This window comes from Pecten maximus, chromosome 16, assembly GCF_902652985.1.
Source record: "Pecten maximus chromosome 16, xPecMax1.1, whole genome shotgun sequence".
Classification (NCBI taxonomy): domain Eukaryota; kingdom Metazoa; phylum Mollusca; class Bivalvia; order Pectinida; family Pectinidae; genus Pecten; species Pecten maximus.
The window spans coordinates 22,032,155-22,053,558 of NC_047030.1; the positions used below are offsets into that span (position 1 = coordinate 22,032,155).

Sequence of the window (21,404 nt, forward strand, 5' to 3'; positions counted from 1 at the left end):
TGAAGGCACGGATCTGACCGACCTTGTCTTCATCAAGGTCACTTTGCCGGTAACATTTCAAGATACATCAAGATGGGAGACCGAACATTCTTTGTTGGAGGAAACTGGAAGATGAACGGCTTAAAACCCAAGATTGATGAAATCATTCAATTCCTGAATGCAGGACCTTTAAGTGATAAAACTGGTAAGTTTCTGACATTTCTCTTAAATTAACATTTGATGCCAGGTCTGTGCTTCTCGGCCTTCTGACTCCATCAAATTCAATCATCATCACTGTCTCCAGATTTAGCACAGGCGTCTGAAGTTCTGACAGTAAGATACTCTTATTTTTTATATGGTATTATATCTCAGTTTACTGTCAGAACTTCAGACGCCTGTGGATTTAGTTCAGTATACGTATATGAGGTCTTATTCCACCTGATTACATTAGTGGATATTGCCTGCAAAAGTTTCCTGTCGTGTAAACCTCTAATATCATTGGAGTACAGATTTAGCTGACCTCGGCCTAGCTACAATGCATGCTTCCTGCTAACTCGGTACCACGTTACCAACTAGATCTATTATAGTGAAACCACGTGTAGCGTCACCACATATAACATACATATACAATAATGGTCACTGACATATCACATAGTATGCTTACCAAGCAACGCGGGCGCAGCACAAACAGCAATACAATATATATCACAATAGGTAGAACTTCAAACACAGTGTTCACAGGTTGGCGTTGATCTCAAGACTGGCTTGACTCGCGCGCTCTCACCGGAAGCTCGAAGACACCCGAGACTTCCCGAATGCCCACGGCATTCCGGCAAGGAGGACAATTACTGTTGGCTCAGTCCTGTTTCACCACACTCCTCCCCGTTCTAAAGTCCCTCCTACTCCGTTAAAAGTATAAATAATAGGAACATCAGTCTCCCGTCCGGGAACACGTCCAAGAGGCTGAGCACCATATATATAAAACATATTTACAGTCCAGGTCTCGGCTCATCAGTGGTGACGGCATGAGACCTGAATGGATCCCCTGATGGCAAGTTGGAGAATCTACTTTCTACAACCCGTACAGGGCTGTAGCGTTGCTGGTGGCAAGCTCCAGGATTTCCGGGGTCCTAGCATCCAGGTGGGCGGCTACAATGGCGGCTGTCTCTCCGATGTAAGCTGGAGTGCTGATTCTGGTCTTTCCGGGTGGGAAGTACGGAGAGTCAGTCTCCAGGAGTAACCTGTCCCTAGGGATCGCTCGGAGACCCTCAATCTGGGGGTCGTCGAACCGTCTGACTGCGGCTGTGACTCCAAAATATGTTTTCGGAAACCTCCGGAGCCATGCACGCACGACGTCCTCTTCCCCCATGAAGCAATGGAGATGGATCCCCTGCTCCTTGGAACATGCATCCTCCACCATGACTAGAGCAGACCTGTAGACATCTGTGCCGTAGACATCCTCCTTTACTCCCCTCAAGTGCAGAACCAGAGGCTGCGCTGGTCTCGCCATCCTGAGTAGTTTGGCGAAAACCTCACCTTGGCGTCTCCACTTGGCGTCTCCACTTGGCGGCAGGAACGGTACGGTCTAGTCCACACTCTCCTAAGGCTACAACCTTTGGATGCTCCAGTAGTCGCTGGAGGCAGATCTTCCGGTCGACTGTGAGTGTCTCAAAATGCTTTGGATGGACACCCACAGCCACTCTCCAGGGCCCCTGCAGCGTGAAATCCACAGGTGGATAGGTGCTGGGCTCACTGTAGACAATGACACCTCCAACCAGTTCCACTGGCAATCCTGGTCGCTCGATCACACTGTCAGAATAGCTGTATTCCAGCAGGTCCTCGACGGTGTGACCGCTACTTTTTCCCCAGATCTGGCGGCTTGTCCTGTCGAGGTGAAAATGGCTGTCAATCACTCGGAGTCCTGAGTGGCGCGAGGGCTCTTCCTCGTCCGAGCTGACTTGGTCCACAACGACGTACTCCTCTAGTCCGGGTAGCTCTTCATCGTAGGTGGTCTCTGGGGTTGGTGATGAAACCTCGGTGACGCTAGTTTCAACCACATGAGTTGGTGGCAGCTCCACTGTGGTCCGGGCCATCCTGTAACTGTAAAAGTCCAGTCTCTGGGATGAGGTACAGGACTCCAGAATGGTCAGTAGGCATCTCCAGAATAGCAGCACTGCTGGGGAGTTGACGGGGTGAAGGGAGAACTTCTCCGGTCTCTGGATTCCCAGCACTCCACACGCTTGTCTGAAGACGTCCTCATGGCATGGATCTAGGACGCTCCCTACTGGAATCATCCTAGATGTGTTGACCTTGTCCACAGCTGTTTGCAGAGTTGCCTTTCTCCCATAGGCTTTCCGAACTAGCCACTTCAATGCCTCTACCTGGCCAGGAACGTTGTTACAGACGTCGGCAAAAACGGCAGGCAGATGTTTGGCCACTGCATGTCGCTTAGTCCGCTTGTCCTTCGAGTCACAACCAGATAGAGGACAGAAGATAGGCACAGTCTTTGGCTGCTGGGCTGGTTTTGATGACGGTGATGGCGACGGTGAGGGTGCACGCACTGGGCTCACAGGTCTGGTCACCTTCTTCGGGGGTTGCTCCCTGGCGGTCAAAACCAAAGGCCTCTTGGTTCCAGCAACGCCCATATCACTCTCGTGATACGGACGACAAGGCTGGGTCTCGCTGGCTGAAGGGATAGGTGCTGGCGACAACGGTGCTAATGTGTCCATGGCCTCCTCCTGATGTCCCTGGGAAACAACAGGTGTAGATACTGGAACACCAGACGTAAGGTCCAAGTCATCATTGTCATTGGCTGTCGCCATTGGCCCTCCTTCACCGGCGTTGCCGCGGAACACCGACAGTGACGGGTCAGTTTTAAGACGGATGTCTTTGCACATCCCCGGTGCCGGCTCCCTGGGCGTAGCAGCGGCTTTCCTCCTGGGTCTGGATAGACGACTTCCATCCACGGACGGCAGGTGCTGTTCAATCCACTCGTCTGGCAGATCGTAGCTGCAGTTGGTCCTCGTCTCGTGGATCCATCGTCTATCGGTCCGTCTCTGGGCCAGATCATACTGGAGGCAAACCGCTTCCTTCAACTCAGGGGCGGCTAGAGACACTACAGATGTATAAAATGCTGTAGGCTCCAGCAACGTCCCCTCCCGTGTCACTCGACGGACACACTGCAGGATTGACTCCTCCTTGCGTCGAAGACCCTTAACAGTCTGTCGGGAGATCTTTTGAGGGCCGTGCATCCCCGCTGACGATCTGGACGTCCGGGTTTTTGGCCTGGGATGGCCCTGCTTCCAGGATCTCTTTGGGTTAGGACTGTCAGACATCTCTGAGGAAAGAAGAACACACTAATTATTCCCTGGCAAACACTCAGGACAGAGATAAACATCAATTAACTCTGCATGTTCCCTGGTTACACCCACACACGACCCATGATACCATTCCCTACATTCCTCGCACTGTATCATGAGTTCACCGTTGTCAGGGCCACGACATACACAGAACTTACTCTTGTCAGCTGTGACAACAGCTGGTTGACCCTGAGCACTGTTGCTAACATGGTGTTTGCGCTGTTTTAGTAACCAGGCCGGTAGATCTCTATCTTTGCAAAGCTTGAGACGATCATGGTTAATCGTTACAAGTTTCTTCCTGAGCATTACTTCGTAGACGTAATCAGTGAGTTTACGTACCACTAATGCGGGTCCTTTCCAGGTTGGGGACAGTTTACTGCATCTTCCCTTGACTGTAGCTGTATCTAGAACATATACAGCATCACCCATTGCGTATGATCTAGTATAAGCTTTAAGGTCATAGTCACGCTTGTTGATAGCTTGACTCGTGACCAGCTTACTACGAGCGAGTTCATGAGCACGCTGTATTTCTGTAGCTAGAGTCGAGACATACAACTCATAATTCTCAGAATCTTCATCAGGATGAGGACCTGGGAACACAAGTTCAACTGGTGTGTTTACTTCCCTCCCCAACATTAACATATTAGGTGTGAACCCAGTACTACGATTTACAGCCGATCTGATAGCCCCCGCTAACTGCGGTAGGAATTCGTCCCACTGGCTAGTGGACCGACTTGTGAAACACCGTACTGCGTCCATTACCGTGCGGTTAAATCGCTCAACCTGTCCGTTGGCTGATGGTCTAAATGGTGTTGTCCGAGCTTTGTGTATCTTGAGCTTTTCACAAAGCTGTTTGAACAGGTGACTCTCAAAGTTTGTCCCTCGGTCTGTGAATATCTGGAGGGGGTACCCAAACCTTGAGAAAAACTGATTAACAGCAGCCCTCGCTGTGTCCTCCGCAGACTGATTCGGAAGTGGGATACATTCTACCCATTTGGTGAACTGGTCCACTATCATCAGGATATAAGCGTTGTTGCTACGCGTAACAGGAAACGGCCCCATGAAATCCAAATGAGCGCGTTCCATGGGCGCGCTGGCATGATAGGATGTTAATTTAGCCATTGCCTTCCTGCTTGGCTTCTTGTTGCGATTACACGTTGGACATGAAGCAACATAGTTTCTTACATCCCTTGATAAGTTGTACCAGTAGAACTTGGTTTTACATCTTCCGATTGTCCTCTCCTGACCTTGATGTCCGGCGGACGGCAAGTCATGAGTAAGGGCCAAAATCTCCTTCCTCAGATTTTCGGGGACAACCAAGAGTTTGCTAGTTAGACAGCTTGCATTCCGCTTCCACAAAACACCATCGTCATCAAGGGCAAACAGTTCCCTGTTAATCCAATAATGTTTTATCTCGGGGCTGCTTAACATCAAAGCATCTTCGGCGGGAGTCTGACGTGATCTAAGCCAAGAACATAAAATGCTTAGCTTAGGGTCCTCCTGCTGAGCTTTAATAATATCTGCCCAAGTGTACCCCAGCACCCAGGTGAGTTTGTCGACGTCCTGAGTAACCGTTCTAACTGCTGGTGACGGATTTGCTAGCGGCACGGCATCGTCAACGGAGTCAATAAAATGGCTCCACTCGCTGTGCCTCTTTGTGCAGTAATCACATCCACCACACGGCAACTGTTCCGGCAAAACGCTATGTCTGTACTCCTGGCAGATGTAGTCCTCAGACATGCGCGAGAGGGCGTCGGCGTTGACATGCTTACCTCCGGATCGGTGATGAATCTCCATCCAGTACTGACTTAACTCTTCCAACCAGCGTGCCAGTTGACCGTTAGGATTCTTAACTCTTTCACCACTACAGACCGCAAAAGCGGTCCAGGGGACGCAACCCGTACAACACTACAAACCGCAAAAGCGGTCTCAGGTGATTCCGCTATTTATACGATCTTTACTCTGATTGGCTGATAAATATAGACCCGTGACGTACTTATCTCCTGACTACAGTATCTCTACTTGTAACCTTTCTAGGTTTTACTTATATTTCAATGGAAATTACCGATGATTTCCCAATGTTTGAAGCGGGTTTCCCGAAAGTGAAAATAGAATAAATTTGCATTCAAAATGGCGGCGTCCGATGAAGAATCTGACTTCTCTGGCGACGAATTACTGCAAAACCTTCAAAATTTTGACTTAGTGAACATAAATCGAAGACAGAGAGAAGAACTAATGAGGGAATGGCGTGATATTATGGGAGATAGTAGTGATTCAGAGGGGGAATTTGACGGGTTTGAGCCGGATGAAATCTACGAAGGAAAAACATATGACGAAAACGATTGGGTCAAGGTGAATACTCGGAGAAATACTGTCAATTTCGGTGAGAGAGTGGGGCCAACTCGTGTGCTTGACACATCTGCAACAGCATTAAACTATTTTCAACTGTTCTACAGCGACGAACTGTTTGAATCCATCGTCGATTTCACAAATATGAATGCTGAGACGAAACGGATACATGGCGGTGACAAAGGCATTTGGACACCTGTAACTTTACCGGAGATGAAAGCATTTTACGGTATGTTGTTACTTATGGAGATTATGCAATTTGAACGGGATGAATTGTACTGGGCAGAAAATACGAACTATTGGTTGGTTGGGTCAAAATTTGGAGAGGTAATGTCTCGCGATCGATTCATACAGATAAAACGATACCTCCATTTCAGTGACGGTACAGGTGCAAACGCCAATGACAAACTCCATAAAATCAGACCTATACTAGATCACTGTAGACAGGCTTTTCAAAGGGAGTATTTGCCTCATAGAGAAATTTCAGTAGATGAAGCCATGGTTCCATTCAAAGGTAGACTTGGTCTGAAGCAGTATATGAAGGATAAGCCAGTCAAGTTTGGAATAAAGTTATGGGTAGCCACTGATGCGGTGTCCGCTTATTGCTTGAACTATGAAGTGTATGTTGGAAAACATGCAGACATTGTGAACAATGTGTTTGGACTTTCCTCTAGAGTTGTAATTGAGCTGACAAAGTTTTTGGAAATGAAAGGGCATATCATATTCACAGACAACTTTTATACCAGTCCACTTTTGGCAGACTATTTGTTGTCCAGGAACACTTACCTGTGTGGTACAATCCGAAACAACCGGAAAGGATACCCTAAAAAACTTGTTGTGAAAAAATCTGACGAAAAAAAACTTGAAAGGGGAGACTCTGATTGGCTGATGAATGGCGAACTATTGGCTACATGGTGGAAAGATAATAGAGTGGTTTATTACTTGTCCACATTCCATGACCCAGAGGATGATCAGCTTGTGACAAGAAGGAAGAACAAGGACGGTACAGAAGCTCAGCTAAAGTCCACACCTGTCCAGTCAGCTTATGCCAAGTACATGGGAGGAGTTGACAGACTTGATCAAATGACTCGTGTCAACAAATCCAAGAAATGCATGCGTTGGTACCGCAAAGTTGAGGTGAAATTGAGGGAATGTGCTGCATATAATGCATATATTATTGAAGGCAACTTCATAAATCAGAATTCTGCAAATCACAGGAAAAGAGATTTCATGACCTTCAAACTTGAGCTGGCACACAGTCTTATAGGAGAATTCAGAAATACATCCAGAAAGTGTTTCAAGAGGCCTAGATCTGATGTAAATAATGATGCAAGACTCGATGGTAATGGGCACTTGCCAACTGCCGCAGGAGGAAAAGATCGTCTTTGTGTTGTATGCAACCGAAAGCACAGAAACTTCATGGCCAGTCATCCTGGTTGTACAGTAAAGGACAACCCATACAAGCGCTCAAAGACAACCATGGCTTGTGGGAAATGTGATGTTCCCCTGTGTTGTAACACACACAGCACATGTTACAGTGATTATCACACAAAAGTGTACTTTTGGCAGTAATTTCATACACAGGTACGCTAACGAGCTTTTCATGCACACCTGAGCTTACCTTGTAATATTTTGCTTACCTTACTTACCTGGTATCAATATTTCTAGCTCTGGAACACTTGCATTGTGATGAATACATTGAAAAAATGACAAAGAAAGATGATATTTCCAATCAATTTATTCATTAAGTCTTCGGAACTGTCTTGATTCTTTATGTATATGTTAACGAGATTTACCTGTGAAAAAAATACAAAAAACAAGATTAGTTGAACTTATAAAATAGTCTTGTTTTATTTTAAACATTAATTGAAGTTGAAAAAGCTAATAAATATATATTTAGAACTTATATAAGTAAAAAAGTATGAAAATCACCTGTAACTTACCTTTATCACACCTGTAGGGCACTTTAGTACAGGTAACCATCCAAGTTGACATCAAAGATATAATCCTGAGATTATTATGTAAATTTTGGTGTATGACATGTGAGAATCAGATAATAAATGATTAAGTAATGATGATGAAATAATTAATTAATGATTCTGACTAATTAACTGAAAGTTACTTAGTGTTGAGTGGTAGTTACTATGTAAAGTTATATAGTGGTGAAAGAGTTAAAGTTCATCAACCACTGAAGGCTACTATGGTCAGTCCTGACTTCAAAATGGCGCCCCAACAAATAGTGACGGAAATGTCGCGAAAACCGAATAACCGCGAGGAGCTCCTTCCTGGTGATGCAGTATTTGCGCTGCTCTGGAGTTAACGCAAAGCTACAATAGGAAATGCATCTCTCCTCTCCGTCCTGTACTTGTAACAACTCGGCCCCGACAGCGAAGTCAGATGCGTCAGTGTCCAAGATAAACTTACCCTCCGGCGTCGGTATTGTCAGCACAGGGGCGCTACATAAAGCTTGTTTGAGCTTATCGAAGGCATCCTGTTGTTCTGACTCCCAATGAAATTTATTCTTCCCGGTCAGGGCGTACAGCGGTACGGACAGTTCAGCAAAGTCTTTGATAAAACTCCTGTGGTAGTTGGCAAACCCGCAGAAACGCTCGACGTCCTTTGTACACTCAGGAGTCTGCCACTTGCGCATGGTCTCGATCGATCCCTTGCTGATCTCCATCCCTTGGCGCCCTACAACCCTACCGAGATACTCGACCTCTGTTTGGAATAGGTCACATTTCTTAGCCTTGAGTTTGATGCCGTATTCACGAAACCGTTCGAACACCTGGGCAAGATTGTCCATATGATCCGTGAAATCATTACCGAGGACTAACACATCGTCAAGAAAAGCGAGTACTATCTTCCAGTGCAGCCCTCTCAATATCAAACTCATGACTCTCGAGAACGTGCTAGGTGCGTTGGTCAAACCAAAGGGCATCCGCTTGAACTGATACAAACCGTATTTGGTGGTGAATGCTGTCTTACACCTATCTGCGTCCTTGACCTTAATCTGCCAGTAGCCCCATGTGGCGTCCAGTTTTGAAAACCACATGTTCCCTGACAGAGTGTCAATACATTCTTCCACTAACGGCAACGGAAATACATCCTTCTTGGTAACATTGTTGAGAGCCCTGTAGTCAATGCACCATCTCACACTCCCGTCACGTTTTCGTACCAACACTGGAGATGACGCCCACTCCGACATTGAGGGTTCAATGACGTCAGCTCTGAGCATTTTCTCCAAGTGCTTCTCCTCCTCCCCAACAAAACAGCTTGGCGTTCTGCGGAAACGCTGTTTAATTGGGCGAGCATCGCCTGTGTCAATGGCGTGCTCTATGGCCCGAAAATTCCCGATATCAAATTCGCTCGCAGAAAAAACATCGGCATAAGTAACTAACAGCTGTTTTAACTCTGCACGCTGCCTCTCATCAAGCTCTTTCGTCAGACGTAACTGACTGTCGTGGCATGTCAATTTACATTGTCTGTTTGCCTCTGCAGACGTGATTCTCATAGACCTGAATGTCAATCGCCTTGAAGCTTCAAATGAGGATTAGCCCTCATTCCTGTCCACAACCCAAATGAGGGGTAAAGACGTGAAAATATCATGTCATTTTGTCCGTGGAGGGAATGCTCCATGCAAACCGTGTACAATTCTGAAAATTTTCATACAGTGTAGGTGTCAATTACCTGAGGCTACTTATAAATGAGAAGTATGATATAAAAGTAAACGAGAATCTTGTATTTATCTCAACTAGTAAAATTTATAAACTTTACCATAAAACAACACGCAAATTCTGAAGATAACACAAAGTGTAACGTATATGGTTCTGTACGACAAAGAACAAAGTCTCTGCGATTAGTTTCTATATTTATTCCGTTGTAATGTAATGTAACAGTGACTTGCGCCACCTCGTGGACATGTATAGAAAGGTGTTACGCAGCCGGCACCTGACGCCAGACCCGGCACCACCGGCTCAGTACACCGGCACTTTTAACCTGCTCCGGTACCCCGGCACGTACCACCAGAGCACACAGGAATACCTGCCAAGTCTTCCCAGACTTCCGCTGAGCTACCTACATGTATCAAGTCTTCGCAGACTTACCTGTTCATGTTAATCCTCGTACAAGAACAGGGAATGTCCCGTGCCGGCGTCGTCCACGTGTTTATATATTATATGTCCACGAGGTTGCTTACAACAACGAAAATGCATAACGCTTATATCCTGCAAAATAATGTACAATTTAAACCACAGGTTATAAAACTGCATAACGCTTATATAAAATGCATAAAGCTTATTTCAACAAATTACATAAAGAGTTTACTAATGTGAATAATAAAAAAATATACTAAATTATTGCTTCCTTCACTAATGCTAAGAATAGATCGCAGTACGTAGCTGTCAAATGATACACATTACGTTTCAAAAGTTCTTAAAAATTGAAGTTTTTGAAAATGTAATTTGGACCTGAGTTGCAAAAATTAATTGCCACCAACAACTATCAATGCGAGCATGCACAGACAAGTTCACAAACAAAAAAGAAATGACAGATGCGGCTCCCCGGGGTAGTGATTAATTTAACTAATTATATAATGGGTCACTGAAATCAGAATCAGCGAGGAAATGAGGACATGACAAGATAGATTTATTTTGCAAGACTTGACAGCCTGACAGCTAGCGCTGAGGTTCATAATGAAGTTATGCTCAAAGTTATACTTGCTGCTGTGCTGATGTTTTTACGAATATATTGTGTATTTGTTTGATCTTGGTACTAAATCTGTCACCATTCTTTCATTTACATGCAAGTCACACATTTTATTTAAATGGCACACATGTTTGTGTCCTGTTGTGCTCATATTTATGGACTGTGAGTAAATGAAAGTTCATTTTTATGTGAAATGTTTTTGATATTCTTTGCTCATTTACCAGCTATGCATCATGCAGGGATCGACACTAACAGTACAGGTCGAGTCGATCGCTATATAAGGACATAAACAAAGATTTACGTCACCGGCCTGTTATCCATAATGCATTGTGAGGTTCAGTCAATCGACTAAATGAGATGTGATCACATGATCTGTTTTACTACACAATTACTACGCATAAGTCACCTGTTTCATTCATTAGATAATGATTCGTCAATAATGTTGCAAAAACTGCCGTGGGTAAAAGAATATGGCTTATCAGCCGGTATAAATTGTCGAAATGTTAACTATACACATAAATTCAAGATTCTACCTTTGGAATTTGTAACTTAGATGTAAACAAAGACACAAAAACTGGTATCCAAATTCAGTCAATTTGTTCATTTACTAGTTCCCGAACACTGGTCAAAAATTGCAGTAATATTGTTTTGCTAGCTGTTTTAATTTTCTCCTCTTTCATTGTTGTCACCCATTCAGCTTTTACACTTTCAGGCATCACTCTCACATGCTCGTCAATCATCGTAATCGATTCCATTTTCGTACGGTTTGATATCTTTCTCTAAATTCACTGTATCATTCTCAGTTACGGGATTTTTTCTTACTTTGATTTAAGGAATATTTTTAAGATCAAAAGACCAATGGTTTAACGCGTTCACATTTAAAAGTTGTGAGTTGTTGACATAATTAGATGTTACTAACAATCGACTTAATTTTTCTATTAGAAACACCTAAAGGCCCATGACATATCAAATTATTGAACGAGTTTAATAAATTCCATACATAGCCACTCATGTAAGATCCTCTATATACATAATACATGTACTTACTAGGTTATCTATTGTAATTGGGGGCTTCTCGAATGGGATTCCCTCACTTCAAAATGTCATGTCACTTTAATTTATATACGGCAAACTTCTAGAGCTGTAACTCGGGTATTAATTGTAAAACGAGAACTGCTTAATTCTCGTGATATGTGTGTTATGCGTGTTTCCACGATACACGCATGGATTGACAAGTGTCCTCCTAGTACAAAAATACATGTACATTTGTACATTTATAGAAACATGTAATTCCAAAGGTGAAATTGTTTATAATCTTGTAAACTTAATGATACAAAATATTGAACAATAAATTACATAAATGAATTACCCAGAGCAAAAAAAACATATTTATGCACGCAACACATGTTTTTCGCATAGTAAACACGTAGTAAAACAGATCATGTGATCACATCTCATTTAGTCGATTGGCTGAACCTCGCAATGCATTATGGATAACAGGCCGGTGACGTAAATCTATGTTTATGTCCTTATATAGCGATCGACTCAACCTGCAGTAGCCCAGGCAGCCCTGGGCTGCCTGGAATCTGGTCGGGCTGCTACAATGTCCAGACCAGCAGCCCTGTGGGCTGCCAACATTTTCAGTCAAATGTTTAATGATAAACTAAAGTTTTCTTCATTGACTTCAATAATTTTATTTTCAGAACTTTTTTAATGAAAACGTTTGGTGTAAGGTCTTATATCTTATGCTCAGAATGAACTAGAATGCAGGAAACTGCATCTAGAATATTCAATTTTTTCCTCAGTGTTGGGGTAAGGGCTGGAGGGATAATGCTCCCAGATCCCTCAAGAGGGGCATCATGACCTTTGGCAGCCTGGGCTGCCTCATTCCAAAACCTGGCAGCCATGACAGTCTGTCAAGGTGATTAAGTTAGTGTCAACCCCTGGCATGTTACCATAACAAAAGTAATTGAGGGAAAATAAGCTTCAATTGGGTTTTTTCACACCTACATCACTCACAATGCTGCAATCTGTTTACCAGTTTGGTATAAACGGTTGATCTAGATCTGTCCCCAAGGGATGTGTTTGTTTTAGATTTTGTCACTTTTTCCCGAAATCAAGGCCCCATTCTCAAAGCAGTCAAAAAACCCTGTCAAGCAATGAACTAGTATATATGTACACATCTACACAGTTTTTGACTTGCTCCTTAGAGGTTTTTCTCCTTTGAAAGTTTTCACTATTTGCTTCATTTGACATGATACTAGACATAATTGTTGTTTTAAATACATTTGAATACAATGATGTATAACCTATTTGTTCTCACTGGTTTTGGTATGAGTCCTCTTTGTCTCATTTTGAGAAGAAAATTTGTGAATAGGGAATGATTTTTTCATGAGTAAACTGCAAATTTTGGGAATTTGACTTAGAATGAAATAATTTCAATTGGGAATATGGGGCCTATTAATTGCCACAAAAAGCCCTTAGAAAAAGGCCCTGTACAATTGTATAATATATTATTAAAATTTAAACCAAAATAACAACAATTTTATTTGTTTCATAGATAATACTTAGCCAATTTACTGGTCAATATTACTAACTTGGTATCAAAATTATCTATATGCAGCTGCAGACGTTCATGAAATAAATACAGCACAAATTTTATCTGCTCTGTGTTTGGTCAATAATTATGTAATAATATCTTAATAGTTTGTATTTGCAGTTCTTTTAAATGTCACTGTACATGTTCATTTGAGTTAAATACATTCACCATGCAAAACTAGAAAAAAGATCATACAATTCTTGTTTCCAGAAGTGGTAGTGTCTCCACCAACTATCTACCTGGATTATGCACGCCAGAAGCTGAACAGTAACATTGGTGTCGCTGCACAAAACTGTTATAAGGCTGAATCGGGAGCTTTTACTGGTGACATCAGGTCAGTTGATAAGTTGTTGTCATTCTTATCTTTGATAAATGCACATACCTTATAATGTAACCTGCTGGTAACTTCTCTTTAGCACGATCCGTTTAGCATAAGACTAGTAAGCAAGAGATCCTGGTTTTGATCCCTAGCAGAGGTTGTGATTTTAATTTGATTGATGATGTGCTCTATTACATTGTGCCAATGCATGTGACCCAGAAAAAAACACTTAGCCTAATTATAAAAGCTTGTTCCACAAGCATCACAGTTACCCCCTGGAAAAACTCTTTCTTGGATGGGGAGTATGTAACGCTGGTAAATGCTAGCTGCAATATACCGCTCAGGTAGAAAGAACTCCTCTTTTGCTCAATCTGATGATTTTAACACTAGTAAGCCAGAGGTCACGGGTTTGATCCCTAGCAGAGGCAGTGATTAGATGGAATTAATTGTGTGCTCTATTAAATAATGTATTGTTTCAATTCTAAAACTTAAGTTTAAGGCTGAATCAATCCCATACTGTCATGTCAACAGTTTTCATACAAATGTAGTTATCACTACTTCTCCTAAATGGATAGTTATATATTGAGACTGGGTTTAATTTGAACTAAAATGAATGGATGGGGCTGTTATATTTGTTCATCAACAATCTTTACTGAAATTTGAATAATATGTGTACCACACTCTAGATGTCATGTTAATAAGTCAGAGCCTTCTTTAATTTATATATCATTATATGGTGGAGGGCTAGTGATAAAGTGTCGGTATACCTTAACCATTCTGCCACCAAGGCCCCACACTATATTAATAATTCAGAGCCTTCTTTATATAGCATGGGGCCGTGGTGGCAGAATGGTTATTAAAGGTGTACCGACACTTTATCACTAGCCCTCCACCACTGGGTTGCGAGTTCGAAACCTACGTGGGGCAGTTGCCAGGTACTGACTGTACTAAGGCTGGTGGTTTTTCTCCGGGTACTCCGGCTTTCCTCCACCTCCAAAACCTGGCACGTCCTTAAATGACCCTTGCTGTTAATAGGACGTTAAACAAAAACAAACCAAACCAAATCTTTATATAGCAAGAAAGATTTGAAACCAGTACCGAGTTGTTCAAAAGGCGATTTAGGCTAATCACATTTTAACAACAATTTTAACTTCTTGACCAACCATTTCTGGTAAAGCTTACTGGACAAATTTTTACAAAACTCTAGTATCTTTCAGCCTCTTTATATCTGCTTGTTTTGAGGAAATACATGTGGAGGTTTTGAAATAAAGGAGTAATGAGATTTCTTATCAGCTTTTGAATAACTGTTTTCATAGTTCTGGTAAAGATGACTTCCATACCGCAGCTGTAAATGGTCCTATCTGAAATAATGCATGGTTCGACACCCTCAAAGAAAAATGTGACAGTTGTACATTTAGCTATTTTTCCTGAGATATTGTTTTTTTATATTTCAGCCCTGGAATGATCAAAGACTGTAGCTGTGATTGGGTGATCCTAGGCCACTCAGAGAGAAGGAATGTGTTTGGTGAAAATGATGAGGTACAACTTTTGTTGTTTATTCAGAAAGAATTGTTTTTAAGCAGTATAACTCCACCAATTCAAGGTCATAATTTGGAGTACTTTGATGAATTTTAGAAAATCTTTGTAACATTGATATATTCACTAGATTTATTTAGTACTAGTCTTGAACACCTGAATCATGTTAGGTCTTCATTATCCTTGGATAAAAAGGATTAATATTGCAGAGTTTATCTCCCTTAGGCCAATAGAGGATATTAAGATGAGAAAAGTGTAGTGTTTTTTTTTCAATTTTGAATTTGTTATGAATCATCTTCAGAACCAGGACATCAATCAATAACGTAAGACAAAGGAATGGTGTGGACTCCCATGCATTGTAATGAGAGACATCCAAAAATAGAAAAATATTCCTAATTTGAAATGTAACTGAGATGTTTTACCATGATATTCATCATTAGCTTGTGAATTGAAATAAAATTTTCTAAGTGTAACACAACAATATACACAGTCTTGTTCTCAGGGGCTTTTTTTTTTTGCTGGTTTGGGATCAAGCCATTTTATCTCATTTCGGGAAGAAGATTGGGAAATCATGGAAAAATAATTTCAGGAATAAACTGCAAATTTTGGGAATTTGATGTAAATATGAAATAATTTTAATTGTGAATGGAGCCCATTAACAGCCCCAAAATGCCGTTAGAAAAAATCCTAGTTCTCATTGCATTTTCAGTGGATTGCATGTAAATGTATTGGTATATTTCATTCATATTAATGTGATTTATTTTATAGCTGATCGGTGACAAGACGAAGTGTGCCCTTGCAAATGGACTTAATGTGATTGCTTGTATTGGAGAACAGTTGGAAGAGAGGGAGGCCAACCAAACAATGGATGTAGTGTGTAAACAGACAAAGGCTCTCATAGGTAGGAATACTAACTTTAATTCTTGTGCTGGTGCCTTATTCAAGCTATGTATTAAATGTAATATGATTAAAAAATAAACCAGCAGTTATACAAAAAAAAAAAAAAAACAGTAAAAAATAGAAAAAAATTACAGCTTCTTCCTTTACTCTCTCATCTATATACCAGGTAGTAATCAGGGTTGAGGCTGTACCCATAGCCTTTTTAGAAATCTAGAAATTGAAAAGGATATTTTCAGAAATTTCATTCAATCTGAAGTCTTATGAGAAGTACCCCATTTGATAAGAAAATGGCCCATATTTATCAGACGTTAAGCCCAAGCCTGGTATAAACCCTTTTTCTTTTTACCATATTTATCGGACAATAAGCCCATGCCTTGTATAAATCTGTGTCCTATTTACTCTATTTATCAGAAAATGAGCCCATGTCTGGTATAAATCTGTGTCCTATTTACTCTATTTATCAGACAATACGCCCATGTCTGGTATAAATCTGTGTCCTATTTACCATATTTATCAGACAATACGCCCATGTCTGGTATAAATCTGTGTCCTATTTACCATATTTATCGGACAATAAGCCCATGCCTTGTATAAATTCTTGTCCTTTTTACTCTATTTATCAGACAATAAGCCCATGTCTGGTATAAATCTGTGTCCTATTTAACATATTTATCAGACAATAAGCCCATGTCTGGTATAAACCCTTTTCCTATTTACTCTATTTATCAGAAAATAAGCCCATGTCTGATATAAACCCTTTTCCTATTTACTCTATTTATCAGACAATAAGCCCATGTCTGGTATAAATCTGTGTCCTATTTACTCTATTTATCAGACAATAAGCCCATGTCTGGTATAAATCTGTGTCCTATTTACTCTATTTATCAGACAATAAGCCCATGTCTGATATAAACCCTTTTCCTATTTACTCTATTTATCAGACAATAAGCCCATGTCTGGTATAAATCTGTGTCCTATTTACTCTATTTATCAGACAATAAGTCCATGTCTGGTATAAACCCTTTTCCTATTTACTCTATTTATCAGACAATAAGTCCATGTCTGGTATATAAGCCCAATCATGTCTACTGCAATTCTGTAAAAACGCTATTAACAATGTTTAAATGTCCCTTTAAGAAACCGCAACCCCTTACCCGAGTTGAAATTTTAAATTATTTGTTGCCCCAAGGAGTTACAGGATAAAAATGGTAATGAACATGACGTCTGACCTGTCAAACATAATATGAAGTGAAGATTCCAGTACTAAACCCCCTCACTTTACTTGATATTTACAGAAAAAATTGGAGATAATTGGGGGAAGGTGGTTCTAGCCTATGAACCAGTGTGGGCCATTGGCACAGGTAAAACAGCTTCACCCGAGCAGGCACAGGAAGTACACGCTGACCTGAGGAAATGGCTTGCCAAAAATACATCTGAGACTATCGCACAGAATGTTCGCATTATTTATGGAGGTGAGCTTGAGATGGTTTTGTCTTTCAACAGTTGTCTTTTGTGTCTTAAACAAAGGGAGGGCATCCCAATAAGCTCTACAGTAAACAAAATGTTTGGTCTGTTAAAAAATTTTGGCCGTTTTTGTTTTTGCGGTCCGAACGGTTAGACCACTTGGACCGGTGTTGTTTGTTTATGAAATAAAGACGGACCTGGTGATTTTATATTGTTAGCTCACCTGGTCCAAAGGACCAAGGTGAGCTTATGCCATACCGTGGCGTCCGTCGTCCGTCATCCGTCTGTCGTCCGTCTGTCGTCCGTCCGTCCGTCAACAATTTACTTATTTGACTTCTTCTTCATAACCGCTGATCGGAATTTCACCAAATTTGGTCAGAAGCATCCCTATGGGTAGGGGACTCAAAATTGTACAAATGATGGGGCTGACCCCCTGGGCGCCTCTAGGGCGGGGCCAAAAGGGGTCAATTTAGCTATTTTGATATAAACGACTTCTTCTCGGAAACCGAGCAATGGATATCGCTCATATTTGCTTGGTAGCATCACTATGGGGTGGGGATTCAAAATTGTACAAATGATGGGGCTGACCCCATGGGGGCCTCTGGGGCGGGGCCAAATGAGGTCAATTGGGCTATATTGATATAAACGACTTCTTCTCTGAAACCGAGCATTGGATATTGCTCATATTTTCCTGGTAGCATCACTATGTGGTGGGGATTCAAAATTGTACAAATGATGGGGCTGACCCCCCAGGGGCCTGAGGGGCGGGGTCAAATTGGTCAATTGGGCTCTATTGATATAAACGACTTCTTCTCTGAAACCGAGCAATTGATATCGCTCATATTTGCCTGGTAGCATAACTACTGAGTGGGGACTCAAAATTGTACAAATGGTGGGGCTGACCCCCCGGGGCGCTGAGGGGCGGGGCCAAACAGGGTCAATTTGGCTAAATTGATATAAACAGCTTCTCCTCTGAAACCGAGCAATGGATATCTCACATATTTGACTGGTAATATCCCCTTGGGGTGGGGATTCAAAATTGTACAATTAGTGGGGCTAACCCCCTGGGTTTCTTAGGGGCGGGGCCAAAAAGGGCCAGTTTGGCTAGATTGATATAAACGACTTCTCCTCTGAAACTAAGCAATGGATATCTCACATATTTGACTGGTAATATCCCCTTGGGGTAGGGATTCAAAATTGTAGAAATGATAGGGCTGACCCCCTTGAGAGCTGAGGGGTGGGCCAGAAGGGGTCAATTTGCCTAAATTGATATAAACAACTTCTTCTCTGAAACTAAGCAATGGATATATATATATCGCTCATATTTGCTTGGTAACATCCCCTTGGGATAGGGATTCAAAATTGTACAATTGGTGGGGCTGACCCCCGGGGGGCTGAGGGGCGGGGCCAAAAGGGATCAATTTGGCTAAATTGACATTTTTAGAATTACAATAAAAACAATGTTCATGTAACCATATAAAATGCATATGATATATATTGACATAGCAATACCAGTGGCAAATATACTTAAGCATAGTTCTTGTTTCATATCTCATGAAACCAGGTGAGCGATACAGGCCCTCTGGGCCTCTTGTTTTTAGATGAGCCTTGACAAAGACTTCCAAGGCTTGTATTAACATTTGCAGGTCCATCAAGATATATGTTTGAAATAATACAGTTAAAAACTGACGAACCAGTTTGTCCGCATAAATGAACAGGCCCCTGTATGTTTTTATTGTTCTACAAGGGGATGAGTAGATACTTGGTCCATTAGGACGTATAGTTGTTCAGTTCCCGTAACTTTTGGATATAGAATGGAAAGTTCTTAATATAATGTATTGGGAAAAGACAGTTTTCTCAGGTTTTTTTCATATGTGTTACATGTATTATCTCTACTCGCCTGTCCTATCTCTTTGTTAGATACACGTGTAACATGTACTGCTCTGTATTACAGGATCAGTCAACGCTGCCAATTGTAAGGATCTAGCCGCTAAAGGGGACATTGATGGATTTCTTGTTGGCGGTGCTTCTCTCAAACCGGACTTTGTGAAAATTGTCAATGCCAAGGAATAACTTTTTATCGATACTCATATTGAAATTAGGTGCTGGTTGTCTAATGATAGAACTGTTCTTGAGCTGTTCACTGGCAAAAATAGCCTGGGGCTGTTGTTGCGCATACACTATATAGACTACAGAATTTGTCACCTTTGAGATTGAATGAGTATGATGCTTACAGTGCTATGAGGAACAAACAATTTACCTGACCATCAGGTTGACCACAAGTCTGGTCAAACAATGATGGTTGTAGCTTAGCCTGCTTTGTGAAGACATTTTCCTTGGATATGAAACAGTTCTCATTAATACTGGTAACACTCATGACTGCATTTTTATTGTGTTTTAATGCTGAATTGTTTTAAGGTCATATTTTAGAAATATTAAGCTTTTATAAGTGTGTTACGCTTTTTTCAATGGAAATTCTGCAAGCTAGCTGACAAATCTGTTAATAAATCCCTCCTCATCCCTACACATTCTGATTTGTAGACATTGTTATGTATTTTTGTTTATTTATCGTATCAAAATGTCATTTGTAAACAATTATAAAAAAAAAATAGAATTAAAAAATTCCTAAAAAATTGGGTTTGCTTTGTTTTCGATTCTTGTCGAGCAGTCTCAAACCGGACTGTTATTGTCGTCTGTTGAATTTGGAGGTGTCATACAGATTCCTATTGGCGCATGACTTTTCATACTGATTCCTATTAGCGAATGACTTTGTGTCATACTGATTCCTATTAGGGCATGCCTTTGTGTCATACTGATTCCTATTAGCGCATGACTTTGTGTCATACAGATTCCTATTAGCATATGACTTTGTGTCATACTGATTCCTATTAGGTCATGACTTTGTGTCATACTGATTCTTATTAGGGCATGACTTTGTGTCATACTGATTCTTATTAGCGTATGACTTTGTGTTATACAGATTCCTATTAGCATATGACTTTGTGTCATACTGATTCCTATTAGCATATGACTTTGTGTCATACAGATTCCTATTAGCATATGACTTTGTGTCATACTGATTCCTATTAGCATATGACTTTTCATACTGATTCTTATTAGCGCATGACTTTGTGTCATACTGATTCCTATTAGCATATGACTTTTCATACTGATTCCTATTAGCGCATGACTTTGTGTCATACTGATTCCTATTAGCATATGACTTTGTGTCATACTGATTCCTATTAGCATGACTTTTCATACTGATTCCTATTAGCGCATGACTTTGTGTCATACTGATTCCTGTTAGTGCATGACTTTGTGTCATACAGATTCCTATTAGCATATGACTTTTCATACTGATTCCTATTAGCGCATGACTTTGTGTCATACTGATTCCTATTAGCATATGACTTTGTGTCATACTGATTCTTATTAGCACAAGACTTTGTGTCATCCATCCAAAGGTTCCTTTGAAATTAGCATTGAAAGGACTACTTTGTATTTTAGGCCATTAGACCTATAGCCTTCATGCTTCGTTCATCGCCCTGTGTAGTTCATGACCGTTTTGCATTTTTACCTTATCAGAAACAATTTGGGAAGGGTGTCCAGAAGAGGTAACTATTTGCAAAAGCTTTGAACACTACAATTCACTGAATGTTGGGTCGTAAATATAGAGGATGGGGGCAGAAAGGTTCATTTGGAAATCCAAAGGAGTCACTGGGTCAACTGAGTTCAATTGAGTCTTTCTAAGAATAGACTTGTATTAAGTATTGATCGTTTTGCAATTATGATTGTTATTGTCTTAGTCAAGGATCAACCAACTTGTTCTCTACAATTGGTTGCTCTTTCTTAAAGGTCACAGTGGAGTCATTAAGAGCAATATGGTCTATGATTAAATAAAATTTTACTTTGAAAATAATAAGAGTATTTTGTCTAAGTATATATGGAAACAATTACTGACTTTTCTGTGGTATGTATATGACTTTCCAATGAGCTGAAGTGTTTGGTTGGGTCAGAATTGATGACATTCCAATGAGCTGAAGTGTTTGGTTGGGTCAGAATTGATGACTTTCCAATGAGCTGAAGTGTTTGGTTGGGTCAGAATTGATGACTTTCCACTGAGCTGAAGTGTTTGGTTGGGTCAGAATTGTTGACTTTCCACTGAGCTGAAGTCCAGGGTTGAGTTTTTTGT

At 41.2% G+C, this 21,404-nt stretch overlaps 1 protein-coding gene across 1 annotated transcript; it reads left to right on the forward strand.

Moving 5' to 3' along the window:
- The first annotated feature begins 13 nt into the window (after positions 1-13).
- LOC117345350 (triosephosphate isomerase A-like) lies at positions 14-19,845 on the forward strand. Its single transcript, XM_033908419.1, has 6 exons — positions 14-184; positions 13,201-13,324; positions 14,764-14,848; positions 15,614-15,746; positions 17,041-17,217; positions 19,164-19,845. The coding sequence occupies exons 1-6, from the start codon at positions 73-75 to the stop codon at positions 19,280-19,282; spliced, it is 750 nt and encodes a 249-aa protein (XP_033764310.1). The 5' UTR covers positions 14-72; the 3' UTR covers positions 19,283-19,845.
- The last annotated feature ends 1,559 nt before the right edge of the window (positions 19,846-21,404 follow it).

What these genes read in the sequence shown, in the direction of transcription:
- LOC117345350 (XM_033908419.1), top strand. Translation starts at nt 73, where the DNA reads ATGGGAGACCGAACATTCTTTGTTGGAGGAAACTGGAAGATGAACGGC. An exon ending in GCTTTTACTGGTGACATCAG is followed by an intron (nt 13,325 to 14,763) that starts GTCAGTTGATAA and finishes TTTATATTTCAG; the next exon opens with CCCTGGAATGATCAAAGACT. An exon ending in TGTTCGCATTATTTATGGAG is followed by an intron (nt 17,218 to 19,163) that starts GTGAGCTTGAGA and finishes TCTGTATTACAG; the next exon opens with GATCAGTCAACGCTGCCAAT.